Here is a 20,379-nt window from a genome sequence, read left to right as displayed (position 1 = left end):
CCAGCGACCTGACCACGCCGCCCCCTCAGGGCTTGGCGGAGCTCCGCGGCCTCTTCCGCCACTTACCCCCAAACGCCGGGCTTTTCCCTGTGCCAAAAGCCCTGGCTGGTCGGGAAACCTCTTCGCGAGAACGGAGAGACCCCGATCTCGCTTTCAAAATCTGTGTGGGTAGTGATCTGCTTTCTCTTTTCCCGGACTTACTGCCTCGGCTGGTGGAGGTGATTTTATAAACTTGCTTCGAAGTGGTACTGCTTCAGTCAGTGCTAAGGCTTGACTGGAAATGAGATGTGTTTCTACTTCAGTCTTAGTCTTAAAAGCAGGAAAAATTTTACAAGGAAGCAGGACTGTGAGTGCCTCTGGATCCGGTTGCAGTGCTGCCTGCAGAAGCCTATACATGTTTATTCAGAAGTAATTTCCGCTGCATTGTATGGGACTAATTTCTATCTACGCGTATAGAGAATTGCAAAGCTCAGTGCATGCATGTGCTTAGCTGTTTATCTCCTTCTAACTTTGCTTCCCACTGTAACTAAACTTGGCCCCAGAAGGTGGCTTTCCTTGGCACAGTGCAGGTGTCGGGTGGCAGAAAATGCACGTTTCTTCTTTTTAATTGGCAAAGCCAAGCTTTTTGCCCCCGCGGATGGGGCAGAATGCTCCGAACAAAAAGCGCCACAGCGGCACTCCACGAGGAACACCTGAATATCAGGTGGGAGTGTAGAGGCTCTTCTTTATCATGGGGTGGAGGGAGAATACTGTTCTACATGACGGTGTAATTTCGGCTAAATCGGATACCTGTGAAATTTTAAGAGGACATCTAGTATACTTGCATCAGGAAGGGAGATAGCCTCGATTAGATAGTTTTCTACACCTCTGGCTTGCTCAACCTAAGTATTAAAAAAAAGTTATACTCCTCAGTTTATGAATTGTGCATAGTATTGTTAAATATCCTTTCAGCTTTGGTTCTTATATGAAATCTGAGGTCTTTGTATGGTGAGAGAACATCAGGTCTGCATTTAAAAGGTCTCAGGTTGGCATGTTCAGGGTTAGGAAAGGCCATTTTGGAAACCTTGGACAGCTGCTGCCATTCAGTATCGATAGACCAATTATTTTAAGGAGCCGACTTTTGAAAGATGAAGATGAAAGATTTTGAGTGGGAGAAGCTATGTCCACCCTTTCACAGAACAGCTGCTGGAAATGTTGAATTTAGGAAGGGTTTATTCACAGTCACAGGAATTTAATCCTGAATGAGGTGTGCCTGAACTCAAAATGCTCTCAGTTCTTAGGGCATAGGCTTGAAGTGAAACATTTGGATTTTAGAAACCTGATATGCACAGGTTACAAGCCAGTGCTTCACTTTGACTTCTTTCCTAGAAGTGTCCAACAAAGTGCAAAAGTTAGTACTGCTAACTTATGTTTTAAATTCTTGCATGACTAGCCACATGACAACTACTCAAAAGGAAAAAAACACAGGTCACCTTTCCACAGGTAAATTCTTAAGACTTTTTCCTGGGTGCAAGAAATCACATATAATCTGCTGTACAATGATTAGTTGTGGCACTATATCCACAGGTTCCTCCAACATGAGGAATTTTGTTGTACGTGAAGTGGTCATGATGCCACCTGGATGCAAGGTTGGAGATACTAGGCTAGCGCTTTTATCATATATGGAAAGGTTTTTTTTAAAAGTAAACTCAGAGTTGTGTGGTTCAGTTCTTGCAAGGAATACAACATCAGTAGTTTAAAAAAAGTTGAGGAGGGAGAAATTTGAAAGAATTTACTCAGCAAAGTTTTAGGAACCCTCTGGGTTGTAAAGAAACTATCTTCAATACTATTGCATTGGCCTGGTGCAAGATTTACTTTACCTTACAGATGCAGCCCAAAGCAGCAGTGCATATCTGTAACTGAATCCATACTGTAATCTCACCAAGGACTGCACAGAGCTGAAGAATGGACACATGAATTTAATTCACTGGGCACACTGGAGCAGCTCAAACTTGCCCAAGGTGGGGAGGGGGGAGAGGAAGAAAAAACCCACAAGTGTTAACATAATTGGGTTTATTTTTCTTGAAATTGGAAATTGTAATCAGATCCCCTGACCACGCAAGGCCAAAGTGATCCAGGTTACCTGCTCTGTGGATCGTGTCAAGCTCAGTTAAACCTGAGTATAGGTAAGGGTACTTGAGCTTCCATGGGTTTAAAAATGACAATGTAGAGCAATCCTATGCAAGTCTCCTTAAAAGTAACTTCCCTGAGCTAAAGTGTGAACTTACATCCAGGTAAGTATGTTCTGTCGATACTGAATTAAAGATTAGTGAATGTGCTTTGGTTAAATAGTACTATCCAGTAGTGAATAAAGTGTTTGAGATTGTGTAAATCGCTGAATTTCAATATTTTCTAGAATTGTTTCGCGTTCAATCAACATTTAATGCGCTAGTTCCTTTGTAACTGAAGGGTATAATCCTAAAGGCACCTACTGGCCAATAGAATCTTCTTGAGCTCGGTGGGACGTCCGAGAGGCTTAGAGCGCAACCCTATGCGTGTTTAAGCATAAGCGTTGACACTCCTAGTATAGACGAGTCAGCCACTTATCTCTCCTTTAACATTCTCATTATTGCGCCCTTAGGATTTTGCTGCATCATTGCATCCTCTCTTTCTCTCCCGTACACACACTCTCAACGGAGCGATGAAGCGCTACTCCCCCTCTTGGTTCCATGGCAGGGCTCATATCCCTTCCCGATCCTAAACGTGCTTACTCTGAAGTGATTCGATTGTTTCACTGGGTCGATGTTTCCTTTTTCCGGTTAAATAGCAACGCAGCAACCACGCACGCCGCCTTAAATCCAAGTACTCCCTTTGAATTACGCCGAGAAGCTAGAAAGGGACGAAAAAAATCCAAGTCGTAAACCCAGCGCCCTGTGCCTTCTAGCCGGGCTAGGCGCAGAAAGATTAAGGCCCAGAGCGAAGGAAAAATGCGATGAAGACACTGCAGCGGAACCTGCTTGGGCTGCGCCGCTTGCAGCTGTTCGCAAGGTCCCCCTGGGCTCGTCCTTCTAGGCCGGCGATAGCCTCCCTCAAGGCGCAGCCGGCTAGCGGGACTGGTGCATGCCCGTCTGATGTCACAATGAGGCGCAGGCTGCGGCCTCTCTCCCGCCCCTTTATGGCGCCTGCTTCCGTTTGGTTACCTAGGAGAAGGATACACACCGCAGCCCAAACTGAAAAGGCCTCGGGGAACGGCAGAAGGGCCCTAGCTGCAGATTCCCGATAGCACTTTAGATTGGCGGCGCCGGGCAGATCTATTGAGTGAAAGGACGTCAAGGCAAGGGAAAGACCTCGTCCCCAGACTTGCAGGGAGATCAGGGTGCAGCCCCAGCCGAAGTCACTGTGGTTCCCGAGACTTTCAGAACCCTGTGATCAGCAAGAACTATGAGCCAGAGGCAGGTCTTACAAGGTACCTTTAAGGTTGGCTTTTGTGTATTGGAGGTATTACACTGCTTGGTTTCATATAAATAAAAGAGTGCAAGCTGCAATCGTGTACATGTCTATGTTCAGTGGGAATTAGACAAATATGCAGAGGATTGCAGCCAAAGAGTCTTGTGGGGTTGGTCCAGACTTAGACATATTTAAGAGACCCATTGAAATCAGTAGGAGTAACATTCATTCATTCATTCATTCATTCATATATTGCCCAATTCTTGAGGCACCTTGTATCCATCTTAAAGTCTGACACTTTTTTCCCCTCTTCATTTTTTCCTTCTTTTGATAACATCTTTTCTGCTTAAAAAACCTGGAGATCTTGAAAGCAAGCACTTGTGATCTTGTGATTAGTCTGTGGATTTTAGAGTTTTACTTATGCACAACACAGCCACTTTTGCTTTTTGTAAAAGCATGGGTACTTGACATTTCTTATGAATGCTCCTTAGGTGGTCTACTAAAGTGTGAAGGTTTCTGGTGGGAAAACATCACTGAAATCCTCTGATCCTGTCTTCTTTCTTATTTGCAGTATTTGAACAGTATCAAAGAGCCCGAACACAGTTCGTCCAGACTGTGGCAGAACTTGCTACTAGGCCACAAAATATTGAGACCCTCCAGAATGCAGGTAAATAATGTTTTATAAGCTTTCCTTTGTCTTTCTGTGGAAGTAAGAGCAGTTTGGTACTTTGAACTTCCTGCCTTTTTAGATAGCCTAAAGATGGTCCAAGAAAACAATCAGGTAAGACATATGTCTTCATATGAAAGTCAGCTGGTACATTTATTTTACGTATCCATACAATGCACTAAGGGAACTCCTAACATGTGACTATTTTTGCCTGTTTGCAGGCTATTTCAAGTAGTGAAAGACTGAACAGGAGGTGAGGGGCTGTAATTCACCACTCAGTGATAACTCTTTCCATCTCTAGGCTGTGCTGTTCGGAAGAGTGTGGGGGGAGGTGAGAATGTAATTTAAAATTTAAATTTAAACCTAAACATGATAAAGTTTAATTTAGGCTCTTTAGATTAGGGAAGTGATGCATCCACTTTTGGGAGTCCCTACCTTAAGCAGCAAAGGAACAGTATTTGTTTCTCTGCTATTATTAAATTTCAAAGATAGAAATGTTTTCAGATACATAATGTATTTTTAATTTGATTTTTCCCAGAAAGGAAATATTATATTGGGAGAGAAAACATTGCTGATCAAGTTACATGATTAGGATTTTCTTTAATATGCATTTATAGCGCACAATTGCAGTTAAATACTTGGTGGTTAAAGATTATGAAAATATACCTTCACTGTAGAAATGATTTATTTATATTTAGATATTAGTAGTCAGACTGTTATCCTATACATTAACCTGGACATAAATGTCATTATACCCAATAGGGCTTACATCCAAGTATCCTCAGACTGCAGTTTTAAAGCACACTTGCTAGGAAGTAAAGATGGTTTAATATAATGGGATTTACTTCCCAGTAAATGCATAGGATTGTTCTGTTATGTTGCAATCCATATGTGGCTTGCATCTGGAAACAAGTGTCACTAAACACAGGAGTTACTTTGGGACAGGAATCCTCAAACTTTTTCACCAGCGGGCCAGTTGAAAGGTGCTGGTGCTGGGCTCTGACTGGAAAGGGAGTGCTGGCGGTGCACTTAGGCCCGGGAGGGGTAGGGGGAGGCGAGGCATGCGGCAAGAGGAGGCGAGGTGAGGTGGGGGTGGGCACGCACCGTGAGGCGGGCACACGAGGCAGCGGCTTGCTCGCTTGGAGGTTGTTTCCTCTGATCGAGCAAACCGCTGCCTCCCTGAGTGCGGGGCGAGGTGGGTGGTGCACGTGTGGGTGCGGGTGCGCACGCGGCAGGTCCAAATGGACATGGCAGGCCGGATCTGGCCCCCGGGCCGTAGTTTGAGGACCCATGCTTTTGGATCATAAGGTTATGCTGTTAAATCAATTTTACATAAATTGAACCATGCTCTCTAATTTGAGAAAGTTACAGTATCTTTTCTAATAGTTAATAGCAATGTGATTTGTACTCAAGGGCAAAAAAATTGATTAATATGGAAAAAGCTAATATGTGTTTGATTACTTCTTGATAAATCTTAAGACTGTTCATGCAGGTGAGGCCTGGTGCTCTCACATAGCAGCTGCGGATGTATACCGGTATCTGGATTGTACTAATGCAGACTGCAGATGGGAGTATGGATGAATGCTCTTTCATTCAAAAAAAGTATCAACAGTGAAATTCTATACATCTCTACTCAGATGTAAGTCCATTGAGCTCAATAGGCTTAATTTCAGATAAGTAGGTATAGGATTGCCGCATAAATAAATAACATTTCTGTATCTAGAAAATGATAGAAAAGCCTAGCTGTAATTGTGCATTCTTCTTAATGGGATTGCCTGGGATACCTTTCCTGTGGCTTGTGCTCAGATGGTCAGTAGTACTCAAGTGATTCCATATGCCTGATGAATTCTTCTTTTTACTTCCTGTGAAGAAACCCAACATCCTATTGTGATTGTAGAATTTAATATAGTACAATGCAATTTAAAATTACAGAGGGTATTTTAATATATGATTTCATTTCTAGCCTCTCCAGGAGGAGCTCTTATCAGTTTGTGTTCAGTCATAGGAGCAGAGGCATAAGAATGTGAAGTAGCCACTCAGATTTATAATTAAAGATGATAGAAACAAAAGATGGACTGATTTGTCTTTCTTCTTTTGCTTGTAATATTAGCAAGCCTGTGGAAGTTTGTAAGGCACTAAGGTTTCTATTAAATGCTAGTAACACACATCTTTTCAAAACAAGTTTTTATTAAAGTGTTCTCAGCAGGGTGGTTGGGAGAGAAAAAGAATACGCTTTTTAATCAGTAGGTTAGACCTTAAAATTAGGGGGTTAGTTCTAGACTAAGGTTACACTTCTGTGCATATAAGACTTATTTCTAGCTAAACACATCCGAGCCAACCATATTTTATTTTTGTCTAAACATGCATAGGATTGCTCTCTTAAGTAAGTTGTACTCTGGGCATAATCTTAAAGGATCATGGGCATCCAATGGAGCCTGGGAGGAGGGTGTAAGTGAGAATTGCCATGGCAGCCTCCTGCTTTCCAAAACTCTTGTCCATTTAAGCATTTTATACTGGCTTTCAAGGAGTGGAGCTAGAAAGATGGTGGTATCTTATTCCTCCCTTCTCTACGTCCTCCCCACGACCTGACCCTGTGCTGGCTGCAAGGTTGATCTTGTGACCTCTGAGGAGTTTAGGGAGAATGCTCCAAATTCAAAGTCCCAGCTGTGATCTCAGAGCAGTTTTCTGAGGTTAGAGCAGGAACTGCAAAGTTTGCTGTGGCTATCTGAACAGCCTTAGGATTGTGCACTTAGGCTACTTTGAAATCAGTGGGATTTAAATAAAATCACAACTAACTTTAAAATTTATTTCAGCAGGGTTTGAAGTAGCAACAACTTTGAGGATGCAATCTAGCATTTTAAAATATGTTTTATAGTTGAGGTTCTAAAAATGACTACATTTATTTATTTATTTATTTATTTATTTATTTATTTAAAACATTTCTATGCCACCCAGTCATGCCACAGCACCTCTGAAACACAAGATAAAAACACATTTATTTCACATTTCTATATCACCTAATATAAACTCTTATTTGTAGATTCAGGACATCTACACAGGACTGTGATATGTGTATCTTTCATAGAGTTTAATATAGTTTTTTAACATTATGAAGCTATTTGCTTCACTAACAGTGAATCTCAATTTAAGATGCTAATATTTAAAACTGACGTAATTAAACATTTATTAAAACTGAAAAAAATAAGAATCCTTATCCTAGTCCTGGAAGTGCTTTACCCATACGAAAAGCATTCTAAGTTCAGATCAGAAGGTCTAACTGACACTTAAAACTTAGTATTTTAAGCGCCACATTTATAAATATCAGGATATCTTATTTTGAAGTTTACCAGATGATTTTGTTTGATTAAACTACTACAGGAGAATTAAAATCACTTTTGCAAAAAGAAGAGGCACTTGCAGAAATTATACTCAGCTATTTTAAATAGTGTAAATGTAATCTGGTTCCCAAATATTGGAGAAAAAACAAAAATGTAATTTATATCGGGTTGGATCCAGTTTAGTTATACAATAGAATCCTATTGAAACCAATGACTAATCATGATTAAGTGCCACTGTTTCCATTGTTTTCAGTAGGTCTGCTTCAGGGGTACAGAACCTTAGTTTTAGGGCCCAAACCTTGCCCACCCGGAGTCCTCATCTGGTCCTGTCTAGAAGGCCACAGTCTTTTCCCCAACCTCCAATCTTTTGTTGTTTGTCTGATTCAGTTTTTTCCCCATTCTAAAGGACTGAAATGCTTGTTTGAAGGCTTAGTTATTGGCACTAAGAAGTTTAAACTAAAATATGCTGTTCCTTTCGGCCCTACCCCTTTTGCCTTTACCCTTAGCCTCCTACTGGGATACCTGCTCTTGAGCTTCTCCGAAATGGAATTTGACACCTGGGCTTTAAAAAGGTTAACATCCTTGGTCTGCTCAAAGAACTTACTCTAAGTAAATCTGGATCCAGCTAAGCATGTTTAACAATATCACTGCTATGCCTGATGAAACATGTGTAATTCAAGATGGTTCAGCAGCTGTTGATCTTAGATGGAATATCCATTTTTTGTTCACAGTTTTTTCATATGCTGGGACCACCACAGGTCTGCCCTCCACATGTTGTCCTTACAGCTGCCATCAGCTCCACCTAGCATGGGCAGTTGTACATGGATGATGTAATGGAGTTGTAAAGAATTAGGCGGGGGGGGGGACAAAGTTGAGGAAGGGTAGAAGCTATTATTGGAGAGTTTGTGGAACTGTGCATTGAACTAAAGTAAAAAATCATGATGTTGCCTGCACACGCATCATTTGTCATACTGAATGGCATCCAGAGGCCCTTTATAGTGGTATATCAGGAATCTCTCCAGTGGCGCCCCGATTGTGGAATACGTTCCCCAGAGAGGTTTGCCTGGCGCGCTCGCGCTCTCTCTCTCTCTCTCTTTCTTTATGGCGCCAGGCTAAAACCTTTTTATTTTCCCAATGTTTTAAGGTTTGACATTTTAATATGGGATTTATTATTTATTGGTTAAGAATTTGACTAGGATGCTGTGTTTTATTCTGTTTTGTCCTATTGTTAAACTGTCCCAAGACCATGGTAAGGGACAGTCTAAAAAAGCTTTAAATTAATAAATAAAATTTCATTTATCATTTTGTTGCTGTTCCTATGGAAAAATGGAGTGGTCAAGTACTTAGCAGGCCACAATGCATGGCTGATGCACTAAGCCTGCTATTGGGGGCAGGGCCATATGCAGGCACAGTGTATGAAGGTACAGTGTGGACAAAGTGAAAACTTTTTAAGGTGGGGTAGGCAAGCTGAAGTCCCCCCACCATTTTGGACCACTATTTCCATAATCCCTGGCCATTGGCCCTTGCTGGCTGGGGCTACTGGGAATTCTAGTTCAAAATATTTGGAAGGCACAAGCTTGTCTACTCCTGCCTTAAGGCAAGGACAGTTCCTTTAAAAAAGAACATAGGGCAAACTGTAACTAACCAAATAGAAAATAGGTTTCAAAGACTACAGAATGCAGATTGATCTCAGATGGTAGGTTTGCATAGAAAAGTCCTAATGTGCACATATTGCATCTATTTTAGGAGTAGTAGAAAATCTGTCTGGTTTCACAACAGCAGCAAAATTGGATCACGACTCTGAGAATTTCATTTGCATTGGTATTGATCATAGAGTAATCAAACAAGATGGTACATTTTGGTATTTTCCTGGGCAATCTCTCTAATAATAGGCTAGTGTAGGGTATGGTGAGAAACTATTTCAGTATTTTTATTGGGTTGTTGGGAGGGGATTCGGGGAATATAATAAACAGAGTGAAGCATGGGCACTGGGAGAAGGAGAGCAGGGAGAGAGGCTAGGTAAGTGTTGCACATGCCTGGCACAGGAACCTGAAAAAGCCTAGCACATCACTTATGCAAGCTTGCCCACAGGAAGGTGAGCTTAATGCTGGTTGTCCTTAACAGCCACACCTTATTTCTGTGAGGTCTGGCCTCTCAGAAGTTTGAATGACACACACATGTCCATGGCCCTAAGACCTTTTCTCTACATAAGCACAATTTTATAGACCATTGCATCCAGAATAGCCAAATAATATTTGCAAAGACATAAACAGGTCAATTGCTTTATCTGTACCCAGATGGATATGACTGTAGGACTTCTGCAGAAACTAAGACTCAGGGTTGTGCACACCTTCTTGAGCATAAGCATCATTGAACTCAGTGGAACATTGGAAGATTGTGAACTAGGTGGGTAAAAGGAGTGGAGAGAACTGGGCATGTTGTCTTTAGCTTGAGGGAAGGGGCAGCAGGAGGTAGAAAGGGTAATAAAGAAATGACTGTACATTTGAGAAGATAAATTAGCTTAAAACAAGTCTTCATCAAATAATGATACTGGGTTGGAGAACCTTTTTCACACCGAGGGTCATGTTTCCTCATGGATAACTTCCCAGAAACAGTACCACTGTGCTACTTGTGGGTGAGGCCAAAGCCAGAGTGGATGGGTTTAGATCCATATATGAACCCCATTCATTCATGCATGTTGGTTCATTTGCACACACACACAAGTGTGTGTGCGTGCATGTGTGAGCAGCCACTAGGCTTGAACAAAAGTCTCTCTGCACCTAATATTTTCTAGCAGCAAACCTCAACTCCAGTGCTGTCCCCATACTGCAATCAGGTGTAATAAGGAAATATTCTGTTGGCTCCAGTTTCAAGCTCAACTGCTGGAAGTGTAAGGAGGGTTATAAATCAGCTGGGCAGGACCTGAGCCCAGCAGCAGTGTGCTGCCAGTTGCCCATTCTTATACAGCCATCAGAAAATCTCTCCTATCATTCAGAACCCACATATATGGGAATAAGTTGAGTTGAAGGCACTTACAAGTACATCGCATATGGAGGAGGTGAGCTGATTGCAGTCACCCTATTTTGGAGAGCCAGGTCAATTTTTTTGAGTTGAGTTCAGAAGCAACTGTTTAATCCAGAAGTAGAGGCTGATTGTACAGAGCTATCATTGGCTGGCTCTTCTGTCTATCATGGATCTACTTCCTTTTTTTTCCTTCTTGGAGTGGTTTTTCAAAGTTGGAGAAAAACACCAAGATTGGCTTTAAGAAGAAGTGCTAAATAAACATTTCATCAGAAAAGCAGACAAGGTATCTGACCCAGTAGGGCAGAAGTAGGCAAAAGCCTGCCCAAAGCATGGGAGAAATTGCTCCTAGGTATGAAGCCAAATTTGTATGTCATTGTAGGAGCAAAGGCAAGGGGAAACAGAGCTTGCCTCATAGCGGAAAAAGGCCCCCTTAGATAGCTGCACTTGTAAGTAACCTAAGTGTGTTATGTATGCTGGCATTAACTGCAATTCTGATATAAACTACTTCTTTATTTTGTTTACCATTAAAAAGTGGGTCCTACAACAAAATGCTGCAGTATGGAGTGTTTTTGTTCCAGCCAGCCACACCCTACTCCATGTTCCATCCTGTTCCTCTTTCCATTGGGCTTTCTAGCACTTTCTGCAGTAGTCAGTTGGCATTCCATGACTACAAAGCATGCTCAGTCCTCACTGGGCTATGAGGATTGCTCTCTTAAAGTGTTTCCTCCAGAAAGATAATCTGGACATTGATAAAACCTTTTATGATCAATAGTGGTCATTCAGTTTGCATTGGATTGCCAAAAAGTGAAGGATTACACTTGGCAAACATCTCAGGTATTTGAGGGCCCTTGGACTATACTCTCTTAGTGGTGCTGCCTCAGGTGTAGAATCTCAGGGGTTCTCCAGTTCATTGTACCCCCTTTCCTCTGATTGCTGATCGGTGGTTTCCTGACCTTTGTGCAGGTTTTTCTCCAGTTGAAATACCTCTGCTAAGGCTTAATTGTTGGCAAGAGCTTTACACTGAAATATGCTGATATTTTTGACCCTGTGCCTTTTTTCTTGTCATACTGACCACTGGAATGCCCCCTGAGAACTTCTTTGAGATGGAATTTAGCCCTTGGGTAGAAGGAGGTTGAACACTTCTATTGCTAGGTTTGTGTACTGCCACTTATAGACCAGTGGTGGTGAACCTTATGGCACACATGCCACAGCGGGCACGCAGAGCCCTCTCTGTTGGCACACAAGCCAAGTGGCCCCAGCATCGCCCCAGCAGCTGAGCATCAGATAACAGCACATGTAGGGGCCATGCACATGCTTGTAAAGGAGTAGCAGCACCAGGTGATGACATCACAAGCCACGACTCATTAGCCACGACTTGTCTGAGCTTTCACATGGCCAGTCAGTGTGCTGCCAAGGATATATATTTGCTTGGACTGGGTGTGAGGTGTTTTTTCTAAACTAAACTTCACTTTTCAGATTTCACTGTAGTGTTGGCACCATGATGTCCACCAATGTAGTATTTTTAAGGCTCCTAGGAAGAGGACTCCCTTGCCTGACAAAAGATTGCAGATGCGGGGCTCTGATTTCATATCTATGATCTAGACATATGGAATTTGGGGTGGGGGTGGGGAGAAAAAGAGAAGCACTTTCCCAGTTGAAAATGTTGCTAGGATATTGGCAAGCAATTTGCCCATCAAATTTTTATTTCTGCCTGGCTATGATTTATGTATCGAGCCTGTTCTTGTGTTTAATATTTTAGACACTTTTTTTTAAAACAATGTCTGTCTTTTTTTTTTTTTTGGCAGTTTCTACCCTAGAGGTTTGATCTCAGTAGGCATTATTACAGGCAGCTGGTGGCCAGGCCTGGTGGAAAAAACTGCTTTAAGCATCTCTTGTGAGCCAATCGCTGCCAGTTGCTGGCATGTTTCAGGTGGAACATCCTGGCTTGCATTTCATTTCACTCCAGGCTAAATTGCCCTTTCTGCCATCATTCAGCTGTAGGGATTCAGTTTCATTCAGTTCTTTGCCTCAAATTCAGTTGGGATTTCGTACTCCTGGGGATACAGGATTACCTACAGGCCTCTTCAAATTTGATTGGAGGAAGAAATTGAGAGGTTAAATCTCCATCCATTCCACTTTTCAAGTTCTCCCTGTTCTGCTATCTATTAGCTAAGGACTTTAACTAAGACATTGCAAGGGCCAAACCCAAGAAATCTTTTTGAAATGTATCTCCCCTCTTCTCCCCCTTTTCCTGAAAAGCAAACAAATTAAACATGGCCTGCTGGCCCCAAGGAGGAGTTTCAGACCCCGGGAACTCAAAAGCTGCATTTGAAGGTTGGGGTAAAAAAAAAACAGGCCTCCTTGGCTGGTATTCAACCTTAAATCCAGTTCCCTATTTTGTGGCCAGAAGCTTCTTTTACTTTTGTCTATAGGAATGGATGGCAAATGTTTACGTAAGTGGGAGACAGTAATGGTGTGAACTTGAAAACATCACTGTAGTAGAAGCTAAATCTGGTATTTGAACAAAAGCAAACATATCTCAGTTCAGCCTGCTTATTAGGCTGAAATTCCCACTTACAGTCAACAACCAGTTATTTGACTGCAGTTAGAAGCTCCGTTGACTTGTTGCATTTGAGTACACAAGCATATACCAAGGGTGAGCCAAGGAATATGAACAATAGGTCAGCTTTCTCCAATCTGGTGACCACCAGATGTGTTGGACTTCAGTATTTGCACTGTATATGAGTGGTGGGAAATGCGGTTAAAGGCATCTGGAAAGCACCATGTCAAGAAAGATGGTGTACATGTGCTGAGAATTACTGTTAACTATGTCCTGCAGGTATTACAAATCATCTTCATTGTGGCATCACAAATTCCAATATCAGAACTGAGGGAGAAAGTTCTCTTTCTCTGCATAGACATAGCATGGCACTTGGTAGACACCACACAAACAAGTTTGTGTTTGCATATGACTTATTTTTCTCTGGTAGGGATTTTTAGAACAGAAATATGTGTAACAGAAAGTGGCTGAGTGCTGCTGCTGAGTAATTTGGGTAGTCTCCTGGAACAGTTTTGCTTAGTTACAGTTTTGTAGAGATACTGTAGTTGAGGAGGGAAGGGCTGCAGCTTGGTGGTAGAGCTCAAGTTTTGCATGCAGGAGTTCCCTGGTTCAATCCCCGATCATCTGTAGACAGGGCTGGAAAAGCCCCTTTCTGAAGTCCTGGAGATCGGCAGCCAGTCAGTGTTGATAAGAGTTTGTTGGATAGACGAATGGCCTGACTCTGCTTAAAGAGCTTCCTGTGTTAACCTTCCACTGTCCAGCTTTGACTCAGCACAAATGGTGTGGGAGCTACTGCAATCAAGTATATAAATTAAGTCACTTAAATTTTCTTATAATTGCTGCCAGAAGAATAATACAGTTCAGAGTTTGTTCTTAGATAAGTCATTTCTTATACAGCATAATATGACATAATTCCATTGACAAATTCTGGTGGGCTGATAAAGCACTATATGATGCACACTTAAGTTTTGGAATCTGAGTTGGGATTTTTGAATGAATTAATATATTTGCATATGTTTCTTTATTAAGCCTCTTCTGTTTTAAAAGTTTCTCTTTTTACAACACTGCTTGCACCACAGATATGAAACAAACACTGTCTCTTTTTATATTCCTTAAATTTAATCTGCCCAACCTATCTAATAATGTTGGGGTCATTAATCCATTTGCATGACTTTTTTTGTATAGCACTGATACTTACTGTAGATGCATTTGAAATAATGAAAGAAGTTGTGAAATTCTAAGTTTTCAGAATAAGCTAATTATATTGGAATTTGGTGTCTTTAAAATTGTGTTTTGTTTCTAGATTTGAATTGCTTCTGTTTTCATGCTGTTCTATATAAAACAGAGATCCAGAAGCTTAGCATTTTTTTCCTTTGAAAATTGCAATTATAAGACATCAGATTGTATCACAACACACTGGAACATCCCAAAAGAGTGACAGTGACAACCTTTGTTTTGGGCTTAATGCTCCCTACCTAAGCCCACTGATTTGTTTGCTTTGGGCAAAGTCCTTTTACTTTGGTTTCCTGTAACTTATCATAAATTGCCAAATAACTCATAGTCCATTGTAGTTGGGTAAACTAGGTTATTGTACAGAGGTAGTTACAAAATGGCTAAGGTAAATTGGAGGCCTAATGTTCAGATTGTTTAATGCAAAGTAATTGCCTTCACTCATACTGTCAAACTCCCAGTGAAGATGTTAAAAGGATTATTTTTCCTCACCCTTTCACTGCAATCAGGTGGAAGAAATATGATTTTTTTTAACCTCACAATGTTAATGATTGTGAGGACAGCTCTAAGCTGATAATTTCAGATTAATTTGCATGGAATAGAGGGGTGCCCTCCATACACACAATGCAAATGTGTCCTCAGAACATCTCAGTTTCCCCCTTCCCCCACCCATCTTTTAGTTTTCATTGCTGGTTGTATTTTCCCTCTACTGAATTTTCCAGTCAACATCATCATTGTCTTCGTCATTATTATCATCTTATTAACATTTCCATACCACCCATAGCTGAAGCACTCTGGGCTGTTTACTACAACAACAACAACAACAACAACAGCAGCAGCAGCAGCAGAATGATATGCTCAAATCACCCATCCAGATTCTAACTAGACCTGACCCCTACTTCACTTCCAATCTTAGGCAGGATCAGGCATTTTAGGCTATATGGAACCAGTTTATTGTGGTTTTGATATATTTGTATTATATGTTGTATTTTAAAATGTCCTGGAAAATTTGTGTTGTCAAAGGTGGGGTAGAAATACTTAAAATAGATTTTTTCCCCTGAGGATAAGTTTGATTTGTATGGGCTTTTCTTTCTTTTCACTTGAATTACAAGGAAAGGGAGCTATCACAAAGTCAGTATTTTTGATACTCAGTATTTTTTGAGAGGCAATTCCTTCACTTTGGGGCAATGTCATTATTGTGGCTCCATTCCAAACTTCTCTGCTAGTATATTAAGAAACTTAGTGCTATGTGCATTATTGCATTAGGCTGCAGTTCTGTGCACGCTTATCTAGGGGTATGCTCCATTGAAATCAGTGGGCTTATTTTGGAGTAGATATGCATAGGATTGTGACATTATTTCACACTGAGAAGTTATTTCTTATTTCTAATGCAATACTGGTAGGGCTAGTTACTGAGGGGTTGACCTTTCCCACATTTGAAGGCAACTGTATTTCCTAATGTTACTGGAGCACCACAGGAAAGGACTATGAAGAAAAAGCAAGTATGCTACTCTCTGCCCTGCAGAGATCACGCGAAACAGGGAAGGGCAGAAAGGAGATTTGGATTTACTGGTAACTGCCTAGGTGAACTGCAGTAAATTAGCAGGGATGTGTGACTCAGAATAGTTTAAGAGCAACAACAAAATCATATGGCTGAAATGAAGGAAGCTTGGGGTAACTAGGAGTGCTTTCATGTATAGATGGACTGTGAGCTCCATTCTGTTAAGATATTCAGAACAAATCCCTTGGCTCCAATTTCTTTAATTTTAAGAGTGTGTATGATTTGCAGTGGTCTCTGGTTGAACGGTCTTGGGGTTCTAGTAAGCAAATGAAGTAGATCTGGCTAGTCTGAAGGTTGCCCATGGATGTACAACACTGTCTTAAGATCAGGAATTTTCTAATTCCCTCTACTTCCACCCATGATTTTAGACTGTCTGCTGCTGCCTTGGAGAATTTTAAATCTTACAGCTGTCACTCAAAGAGAGTGACTTGGGGAAAGATGTGTAATTTGCCAAAGAAGTGAATTGTACATGTGGCAGCAGCTGTCTCTGCCTACTAGCTGAGGAAGGCAGCTGATCTAGGCAAATTTCAGTTAGTTGTAGTGTACTCAGTCAAAACAGATTTTCATTGGGTGATGTGTGCTTTCTTCAGATCCTTTGCTCAGGCAGCTTTCATTCACAGTGGGAAGCAACCATCATGCATGAAGGAAATAATTCAACCATTTATTTATTGTATCATATTTGACCCCACCAATGTCCAGATTTTTCAGATGTAATGAAAGCTATGTTAACACAGCTTCGTTTGGAGGTTGCCAATCTTTTTTTGCATGATTGCCATATCAAGCACAAAGTTTAAGGATCTAACTAGCACCTTAAATCAGTGTTTTTAAATTTAATGAACAGTTCTTTTAAGGAATTCAAATAGCATCAGCTGAGGGTAGCGGCTGATCATTATTGGGATCACAACAGGCATAGACAGGGAATGTAAACCTTCCTCTGCTGCTGGCTTGACAAAGAACCCTCCTTGGGAGCTGGTATTTGCTCTTGAGCTAAATCCTCAGCTGGCGCCTATGGAGGGTTTCTTTCCAAAGCAAATTCCAGTTGCAAGAGGAGAGATTTTCCTTTGGATCACAGCAGGGGAAGGTTAACTTTCCCCTGCATGAGTGCTGTGATTCTTATCCTCACTGCCAGACTGGCACATTAAATGCAAAACCCCATTTAACTTTGTATCTCGTTTGGTCCCAAGATGGCACCATTGTTGGCCCTAAGATGATGCCACTGCAGTACACACTACAGCAATGGTGGCCGGAAGAGAATGCTCCAAACATTTTTGATCGTTTCTCCTCAAAACCTCTGCCAACATGGTGAATGAGCAGAAATGCTGGGAGTTGAAGTCCAAAATATCTGGAGGTCTGCTTTCTCCCCCCACCCCCGACCCTGGACACACACTAGAGTGTGCTGGTGACATTCTGCCTCTTAGCCCTTCCTGCTTGTTAGCAAGGGTACATGAAGCATGTGGGCAAAAATGCAACACAGAAACTGTCAGCCTGGCTCTGTGCCAACCTCTCCTAACCTGGTGCTTTCCAGATGTGTCAGAGTTAAATTCCCGTTATCTCAGCCAGCATGGCCTATGCTGGTTGGAGAGGATGGCAGTTGTAGTTCAACACAACTGAGGGCACCAAGTTGGGGAAAGTGACCTGTTGCATTGCAAGTTCACAGGCTTTCCTCCTCTTCAAGGTGTGTTACAAACTCCGTGCTATTCATGGCACTTCTGTCACAAGTTTAAGGTTGGCAAGCCCTAATATGCTGTCATTTCTCTATTCTGTTTGAGATAGAAATTGAAAGTGAGGAAGAAACACATGACAAGTTGCATGAAGGCATCAGACCTTCTCACCATGAGTGGCCCAAACCACATTAGGGGATGACAGGTTTCCTCTGTCCCAGAATGCAATTTACAGGAAGATATTAGATCTGTTGCATCTTTCTAGAAATGAATCACTGACCATTGAATGAAAAACAAAGTGTCATGTGTTTGTGTTGAAGAAGTATTTTTATTGGCTAAAATGTGGCTGGAAGCTTTGCTGGCTTTGAAGAGCTTGATATAGATTGTGCTTATTTTTAATGGTTTGTTCAAAATTATGTGTATTCTGTACTTTAAAAATGGCATTTGTGTGCCAGAGCACTCCATAAATGTGCCAATAAAAACAGTATCTTGTAACCTATATAAAGCATGCAAATTTAAGCTCATCTGCATATATATTCTTATTTTGTATATCCCCCTCCACCCTGTTAGTTATGATGTTAACCATCATTACTCATCTTGTAGGAATCTGAACCAGGCAGGCTTCAAGGCACTTAATGGAAGAAACCATCTTATGAAAAGGCTTGTGTTGCTCATGATGCAACAGCATTGGAGTAAGCTACTGTAATTAAGCTGCCTTGGAAGACTGAAATTAAGGAGATGGCTCTTTTCCTTAACACCTGTAACTTATTGCAAATGTATCTAAGCTAAAAATATGCCAAGAACATTTTCTCATGTGTAGGATTATTTAATTGTTGCTGGGACAAGAAAACAGCACGTGGGCCAGTGATTCGCCACACTCCACTGTTCATGTTCCTTAAGGGGAGGGGGAACTGTAACAGGAGATGAGCCAAGGTGTTTCAGAGCTTATAAGGGAGCTGATAAGCCAACAGAGATCCAGATGAGACCATGAGGCTCATATTTGCATAGTCATTTGTGTCACTGTTTACAGTCAGATTGACTTGCTCCATTGGAGTGGGCTTCTGGTAGCCAACTAGGCACTCTGTTCGTGACTTTGAGCTTAGCACACAATCCACTGCTGCTCTTCAGCTCTGGGGAGTGAGGGGGGAGAATTAGGAATCCAGGTAGGGTGTGAGATGGGTTCAAAGATGTGCTTCGGGGGCATCTTTGAGATGAAGCTCTTCTGACTTCCTTTGGGCCACTGCAGGTTCCTCCTGACTCTCAAATGGGAGGATTCTCATTGGAGTCTCAGGTCTTTTCCTCTGAAGAGATTTGTCCAGGATAGACATTGGATGAGATCCTTACACTTGACGCTTCCCCACCATGAAGAGGCAGAAGTCTGCGGAATTAGACTAGCAGAATGTTTATTTATTTATTTATTTTATAGCATTTTTATGCCGCCCCCATCGCAGAAAGCCTCGGGGCGGCTTACAAAGAATATAAACAACATAGAATAACATTAAAAATTCAGAGCATCTCAGCAATAGTTTAAAACCAATAAATGAAAACAACAATTAACAATTAAAATATCGTTTACATAAAAAAAAAATAATGATGGCGCCAGGCAGACCTCTCTGGGGAGTGCATTCCATAGGTGGGGTGCCACCACAGAGAAGGCCCTCCTCCAAGTACTCACCCTCCTATTATCCTTCACAGAGGGCTCCTGGAGAAGGGCCTCCTTCGCCGATCTCAGGGGGCGGGAGGGCACACATGGACACAAGCGCTCCTTTAGATAACCAGGTCCCAAGCCATTGGGGGCTTTATAGGTGATAACCAACACCTTGAATTGGGCCCGGACTTCAATGGGAAGCCAGTGAAGCTGACGGAGAACTGGGGTTATATGAGAACAACGCCCAGTCCCCGTCAGCAGCCTGGCAACTCTATTTTGCACCAATTGAAGTATTTGGACCGTCTTCAAGGGCAGCCCCACGTAGAGCGCGTTACAGAAGTCTAATTGGGAAGTTACCAATGCATGTGTCACTGTTGCCAGGCAGTCATTATCCAGGTAGGGACGCAGCTGATGGATCAGCTGAAGCTGAAGGAAGGCACTCCTCGCCACCGCTGTCACCTGAGCTTCTAATGACAGCTCTGGGTCGAGGAGCACTCCCAAGCTGCGAATCCTGTCCTTAAGAGGGAGTGCAACCCCATTCAGGACAAGGTCCAGGTCCCCCATCCCAAAGCCCGACCCACTACCAACAGGACCTCCATCTTGTCTGGATTGAGCCTCAGTTTATTGGCCCTCATCCAGCCCATTACCTTGGCCAGGCACCGGTTCAGTACAGCCACCACCTCACCTGGATTAGTTGAGAATGAGAGGTAGACCTGGGTATCATCAGCATACTGATGATTCCACAGCCCACACCTCCTAATGACCTCTCCCAGCTGTTTCATTTAGATGTTGAATAGCAAGGGGGACAAAATGGACCCCTGCGGTACTCCATGGCATAGCTGCCATGGTGCAGAGCCATAGTCCCCCAGCACCACCTTCTGGAATCGGCCATTGAGATAGGAGCGGAACCACTGCAAAGCAGTGCCTCTGACCCCCAATCCCGCTAGCCTATCCAGAAGGATACCATGGTCGATGGTATCGAAAGCGGCTGAGAGGTCCAGGAGAACCAACAGGGATGCACTCCCCCTGTCTCTCTCCTTGCACAGGTCATCATACAGGGCGACCAGGGCAGATTCAGTACCATACCCGGGTCTGAAGCCGGACTGAAATGGGTCCAGATAATTAGTTTCATCCAAGAGTGCTTGGAGTTGTCCCGCCACCACCCGCTCTAACACCTTGCCCAGAAACGGGATGTTGGCCACAGGTCTATAATTGGCGGCCACCTCTGGATCCAGGGATGCCTTCTTTAGGACGGCCGGGTACC

The 20,379-nt window shown here is 42.4% G+C and overlaps 1 protein-coding gene across 3 annotated transcripts in view; it reads left to right on the top strand.

Annotated features, from left to right (window-relative positions):
• The first annotated feature begins 3,306 nt into the window (after positions 1–3,306).
• Positions 3,307–20,379, top strand: part of SPAG6 (sperm associated antigen 6) — a 56,402-nt gene continuing 39,329 nt past the window's right edge. For all 3 annotated transcript variants that reach the window (XM_044424956.1, XM_044424955.1, XM_044424954.1), the window contains exons 1-2: positions 3,307–3,445; positions 3,998–4,093. In XM_044424956.1, coding sequence (XP_044280891.1) covers positions 3,421–3,445; positions 3,998–4,093 — 121 coding nt within the window. In that variant the 5' untranslated portion in view covers positions 3,307–3,420. The remainder of the gene's footprint in view (positions 3,446–3,997; positions 4,094–20,379) is intronic.

Source organism: Varanus komodoensis, unplaced genomic scaffold (genome assembly GCF_004798865.1).
Source record: "Varanus komodoensis strain SLA01 unplaced genomic scaffold, ASM479886v1 scaffold15, whole genome shotgun sequence".
Taxonomy (NCBI): domain Eukaryota; kingdom Metazoa; phylum Chordata; class Lepidosauria; order Squamata; family Varanidae; genus Varanus; species Varanus komodoensis.
Note: the sequence above shows the minus strand (reverse complement) of the source record. Positions and strands in the feature narration are given on the sequence as shown.